The 6569-nt window shown below is 43.7% G+C and overlaps 1 protein-coding gene across 5 annotated transcripts in view; it reads right to left on the minus strand.

Annotated features, from left to right (window-relative positions):
• EHBP1 (EH domain binding protein 1) overlaps window positions 1-6569 on the minus strand; it is a 163893-nt gene that overhangs the window by 111107 nt on the left and 46217 nt on the right. For all 5 annotated transcript variants that reach the window (XM_026033977.1, XM_026033974.1, XM_026033976.1 and 2 more), the window contains exons 6-7: window positions 2381-2562; window positions 135-274 (exon numbers count right to left, since the gene is read on the minus strand). In XM_026033977.1, coding sequence (XP_025889762.1) covers window positions 135-274; window positions 2381-2562 — 322 coding nt within the window. The remainder of the gene's footprint in view (window positions 1-134; window positions 275-2380; window positions 2563-6569) is intronic.

Genomic DNA, 6569 nt, shown 5'->3' on the forward strand with positions numbered 1-6569 from the left:
TTTCTCAATTATTCTCCCAAATGTGCTTTAATCTTTCACTTAGCTCATCCGTTGCTTTCTTGCCCACAGATCCTCTGTCTTTTTACTTCTCTGTTCATCCAACACACCTATTACCTCCCACAGGAGAAACCAACCTGTAATCTTTGCAGCTTTTTCCTCTTGATTCACTCTGTTTTCTTCATCTTCTTCATTGTCTTCCTCAAAGTCATCGAGATTTCCAATATCGGCTTGTTTCATGCTCATCAAGCTAGCCAGGCTTTGCATATCTTCATCCCTAATGAACAAATTTCAAACCAGGCATTAAAAATCCATCCATTAAGACCAYGTCTGATGCTACGTAAAAGATTTTTAAGAATGCAATATTTTCATCTTTTCTTCCCTCATCTCAGATCTCATCCTGAAAGTGGTGAAAGAAGAAAATAAAAATATTTGTGTATATTAACAATTAAATGGAGTGCTTTCCATTAACCCCATTTTGAACGGGAGGCTGGACTGGAGGCCTTGGGAGCTCCCTTCCAACCCGACCTTGGCTACAGTTCTGTGATTTTATAGATGCACAGGAATAGCTTATTTCCTATAGCTAGAAACTAAACACACCACSACACAAAATATTCCATCTACTTTGAAGCTGTTCACAATAAAATACTGTGTCTAATAATGTCAAGAGAGCTAGAAAATCATTATTTTAAATATATCATTTGCAGGAATAGAGGTGCTCTAAAAACCACACACAAGTTTGCACTGAAGTTCAGAAGCACTTAAAACATGGGAAATAAACTCAGTATCTTAAAATACTTCAATATTAATATTAAACTTCAAAATACTTTAAAATAAAACCAGGAATTCTTAGGGGAAATTCACCTTGCACTTAGAGTTCACAATAAYCAACACCACAGATCTCCAGGCCTTTTGGGAAGAGCAATTGTTTTATAATACAAATAAGAACTAATAATAATAATTACAGAACAAGTAACTATCGGGAAGTGGCAAAGACCTTTCCTTTCATGCTGTCCCCTCCAGGACTCATCATCCTGTTTTGAWAATCAATAGATTAAATCAGCCCTTTAACCACAGGAGAAGGCAGCAGCATCGGGCGAGTCGAACCCAACGTGTTCTAAGCGCGTAGCCAGGACAGCTCATAGTGCTCGGGAGAACGYCTATTTAATAAAGTCCTTCCCGTGGGACAAGGATTCCTTGGAACAGACGCCCATCAGCCTTCATCTAGCTCCCGTTTTCTCACATTGTGGCTGTGCACGCATCGGACACCTGAATTGTCACTTTTGTTTCGGCTAATAGCACACTCTCTACCTCCCCAAGRTTAGGTATACAACAAAACAGTGCTTTCACAAACACTTTTTTCTTTTCAGTTCCTAGTTCGGGGCAGTATTAGAGCCCTACTCTTGGGTGGGAGTGTATCCTTGAATGCAATTATTTCCTTCAAAAGAAGGTTTGTGCTAAATGGACCAACTTCTACCAGTTATAGTCTCAGCAAGCATCTCTTAACAGTGCAGCTGTTACTGGACGTTGGTGGCTTCCCAAAAGTTAACAGGCTATTGGATGCTGACTTTCTCTTCTTGTTTCCAACTGCTACACCACGTTAAGCCATACCTACAAATGCAATATTTAAAACTAGACTGTCAGCATTTGTAGGGGAAAAGAAAGGCAAACGGCAACAGTTTCCTCATGTCCCTCTTCTTCCATCCTTACATCCACTGCTCAACATGTAGAGACAGACAATAGGAACAGGAAAGAATGGGCCAACATCTGAGACCCTGAACCTGACAGAAATGGTGAGAGGTGATAGGATGTGGAAAAATCATCAGTGCCTCTGTCCTGAAAAGATGATTGAAGGCAGGGACGGAATGGGATGAGTGAAAGGGGGAAGCAGCAATCGGAGTGCAAGTGAACCCCTTTGCACAGGGTGTCTTGCGATCAACCTGCAACCCTATCAACCAGCAACCTCACCTCTGATCCCAACCTCACCTCTGATCCCACCCTCCCTTGTTCTGCAGCTGCCTTGGGCTCTTTGGGCAATAGGAAAAGGTTTGCTTGCCCTCCACCTCTCGAGGGTACTTTGGGATGAACCACACATACATTCCAGAGTACACTCCAGCTGCTTTCCAACCTGTGGATACTTCTGAGCTGCTCCTATTTATCCACAGTGATGGAGGACAACTACCTGTCTCTGGAAAACACAAGACTCTAATTAGACTTAGACTGAGAAACTAAGTATGGCAGGAATGATAGGTATGCTGAAGGAGACTCCTGGATTCTGCCATTCTACACCAAAAAGGCTCTTTACCCAAGGAATTCTTTGAAAAGCAACACAAAGCAGGCTGGCTGCTTAGTCAAAAACAAAATAAAACCAAACCCCACTTACGTGGCTTTTCCTTCCCTCAGGAAAATACAAGATAGAGAGAACTGCAGCGTGGCGGACACCACTTTCTTGGACAAAGGTTTGAATTTTAACTTGACATCCGTCTGGGTCGGCATGGGGCTCGCGTATTGCTTCATGTTGATGTTGCTGGTGGCAAGCGCTTTGCGGCGGCCGGAGGGAGATTCCTGAAAGCGGACAGACAAAAAAAAAAGATATATTTTAAAGTTGCAAAGGGTTGTTGCAATAAAACCCGCATGTACATAAAACAAAAAATCACCAAGCAGAAAAATAAGAAATCTGTTAAACCTTCCAAGTGCGCAGCTGGAATGGATTGCTAGGATCCTCTCCAGGGACAAGAGGGCAGCTCTGAAAGCAGCCCCACCACTAAGGATGGTTTTTATCCAACCCACACTAGATAACAGGGTTTAGTAATACGTAAGGTTCTATACAAAATACTAACAAAATACTAAGATTTTTGAGCCTCTATCAGTATTCAGGACTCAACATTAATGCCAGAATACTTCTCAAAGCAGGATTAATTCCCACTAATGTTCCACATGGACTACGAGGAGTCACTGGTTTCCAAGATAAAGGCTGTCAGTCCTTCCAAAAAYATCAATAAAAACTGCACAAAGCAAAAATAAAAAAGGTAAGAGGAAGATAGAGGCCTACATTGTATTGCAAGATAAAGGTGTTGCTCACAGTTCAGTAATTCAGACATAAATGAATCTAAAATGCATCTAAGAATCTACTCGCTGTGTTTGATATCAGCATAAGCAGCAAAGGAACGATTACACGTAATAAGGCTCTAGTAAGGAAAATAACTCGAGAAAGCCCTGATGTTAGCTCCTTTCAAAGATGCTCTCACAATAAGTCCACATTTTATTGCGGCTGACAATTTGTGTTGAATGAGGAATACTAATTCTATCAAAACATTCAAGCATCCTTTTTCCAAGTACTTGACATTTCCGCCCAGCAGAATAAGTCAGAATGTAATATGTCATCCCCAAAGAATACCTTGTTTAAAAAACTACCCTTATCTGTCAGATTACGCGCAGCAATATTATACAGAACTATTAGTGCATGTAGATACCTTATGAATGAATTTCAAAAAAATGCATCAAACACTCAAGAAGGATTTAGGCCCTCTCAGAAGAGCGACTTAAGAATATGCAAATACTCYTAACAGAAGCAAGTTGAGCAGATGGGACTATCACAAACACCACAAGGGCTCTCTCCTCGGCCGCCACTGCCAATCAAGGAGCAAGATTAAGGTCCAAGGTTGTGACAATGTGTGATGAGCGGGAAGTTTCTGCTACGTTGATATGAACATTGTTCCTCTGTGACATTGATATGAACAACAATCACCTGGTGCTGTCCCACACTTGGAGCAGCGTTTGGGGTTACAGCTCGTCATGCAGAACACCTGGGTGACTGCGGGTCCTCCTGGAGAGCAGCTCCTGAGCCACCAGGCCCTTCCCTGGCCATGTCCTCCAGGCAAATCCAGGTACACGGTGTGGAGCTCGAGAGCAACTTGCTTTTACCAAGGGTAAATTACCAGCTTTCACCCTACGGTGTGAAGATGGTTGAGATGAATACAAAGGGAGTATCAGTTCTATGCTGAGACTCCTTAGAGAAAACTGGCACAACATAAATGTAAACATTTATGTCAAGCTTAAGTGGCACGTTAAAACCTACTTGCTAATTACGTGCACGCCAACCAGTAAAAGCAAGAAGGAAGGATAAAATAACTTGAATTACATCCGCACTTTGAGTCTGACCAAAGGAGAATATCTCTGCTTGGGAGCTACAGCCCAGGAAACAGTTCTCGTGCTTTGGGCTSGATCCTTCTTTGACTCGGGTAGGATGTGTTCGTGCTTGCAGACAAAACAAGGCATTCTAAATGCTTTAATGGTTTTAAAATCTATGCTGTCACAGTTCTTCTTGCTAACAGTTCAAAACATAATGTAAATATGCAGAAGAGCTCCTCATTAGCACATTATTTCCAAAGCATACACTATATTTCCATTAAAAAAAATGCTTTGCTTTCTTCTTTTTGGAATGGTGCCTGTCTTTTGTCACACCCTCACCCCCCTTTATCACTTCAAGCGCACAACCCAAGTCAAGGTGTATCTACAACCTGGGGGAAACAGCTCTCAGGTGGAGAAAGGCCTGAGATGTGGCCTGAAAACTCCTTTTCTGCTGCTGGAAAGGACATTCCCGAGGTGCTTCAGTCCCGAGTTCATCTCACCAGGGGCTATCCTGCCTCCTGACCTACAACCAACTTAAGGAAAAACATCTCTAAATGTCCCTCTGTACTAATAACCACTTCTCCCAAAGGCTTTTCAAAAATAAAAAATAAAAAAAAAAAATCACATTTTTTCGCTTTTCAAAAAAACTCCTGTTAACACAACATCGGACACCCCAGAACTACAGGGAATTTTTTTGTTTTGCAGAAGAATCTCCAATTTGTAACGCAGGTATCAAAGAGATTTTCAGATAAGCTTGAATCATTTGGGCTCTACCACTACTGCAGTTACTTTCCTTAGAAAACTTATTTGYGGTCATTTTGCCTCCTGTAATTATCATCTTTCTGATATTAATCCTCCCACAAGGTTAACACCAGAAGGGCAAACAAACAAGAAACGGATTTGTATTTTCTGCTAAACTGGCCTCACTCCTCTAGTCAGGCAGAATCAGAAATATTCACCACTTTTGCCCCCGAGATCCATTCCTATATTCTGTGGAAACCAGCAGAATATGTTTTACCTCTTAGCACAGAGCTGCCCTTTGGCACAGAGACCTCCAGCCCTGCACCGCGCTCCTCAGGTCCCGAAACACCCCATCCTGTTTGTCAAATGAACTCAGGGTCTATACAATAAAACGTGGAAACACTAAAATGGTTTCACTGGGCAAAAAGCTGTATATTGCTATTTTGTCACGAGAAACAGTGAGCTCTGACCATCTTCATCCTGCAAAATGAAGACCTGTAGGTCTCAAAGCAGAAGCTCCTTTAAATATCAGCAATCTGTTGCACACCTAGGCATAACATAATTACACGGAGCTGTTTTTCTCCCTATGAAATCCCGTTCAAACCACAGATTTTAAGGTTCCTGCTTTTCCTTCGCTTCCTAATGAAACGGAGAGCATTTCCAAGGAAAGCCACCCCAATGCATGGCAGAAACGAAGCAGGCAAGTCCCCGCTGGGGCTGCTGTTGGGCTACCACCGCCCTGCTCATCCTCACCCGCTCATCGTCCGCTTTCATGGACTCTGGAAGTTGCCCAAGATGAGTATCCAGTGGGAAGCTTGGACAGGGAAACGAGACCTCATACGTGGCGACAGTCACACAAGGCACACAAATGACTCCGGAGGAAACGTGCGAGAGTTGCTTTGCTAACAAAAACAGCACCCTAAATAAGCTGTGCTAATCACAGAGCAGATGGCAAACCAAAAAGCTGAGGCCGAGGTTTCACCTGAGTATTGCACCCATRGCCCGGCGGGTGCGATGCAGCTGGGTCTCCTCCTCGGCGCGCGACGCAGGTCGGCCTCTGTCGTGGCACAAGTTGCCAGCAAGCAAAAGCCTCAGGGATCAGGTTATTTTGACAGCTTTACGAGCATATTTCCAAGTGGAATTCTTGTCCAGAACTGGAATTTTCCTGCCTCTTGAGACACAAGCTCACCTCTCCTCGCACAGCCCATCATACAGCCTCAACACATGCTCCGTATCACCCAGCACCCGGGCCCTATATGGAGCTGCTCCTCTGCCACAACCATTTCCCTTGGCACTGCCACAGCCCTGGGCCCAGATTACTAATCACCTCGACAAGCAATTGCCTTTGGCTTGAGCTGAAAGGCCACTTGAGATAAACGTGATGTATCTGAAGGGATGTTACAGCTGGAGCACCATCGTATGMCGATTGCTAGGTTGGGGTCCTGCTTGTCTTATTTCTTCCCTCTCATTCACGGCTTCTTGAAGACGACACCAAAATACCACAAGGAGCAGCCACAAGGGCTTTTCCCAAGAGGATATCACACAACGGGAGGAGGCTTCCAAGCACAGGGGCAAAGCACACGAAGTGCCAGTCCCGTGAGGGGGACCCTCAAGCTGCAACAGCCAGAAAAAGAAGGGCTCGTAATGAAGCAAGAAGTAAAAACTTCTCTTCTCTTCTCTTCTCTTCTCTTCTCTTCTCT

Source organism: Nothoprocta perdicaria, unplaced genomic scaffold, assembly GCF_003342845.1.
Source record: "Nothoprocta perdicaria isolate Ctin4 unplaced genomic scaffold, notPer1 scaffold_138, whole genome shotgun sequence".
Lineage (NCBI taxonomy): Eukaryota > Metazoa > Chordata > Aves > Tinamiformes > Tinamidae > Nothoprocta > Nothoprocta perdicaria.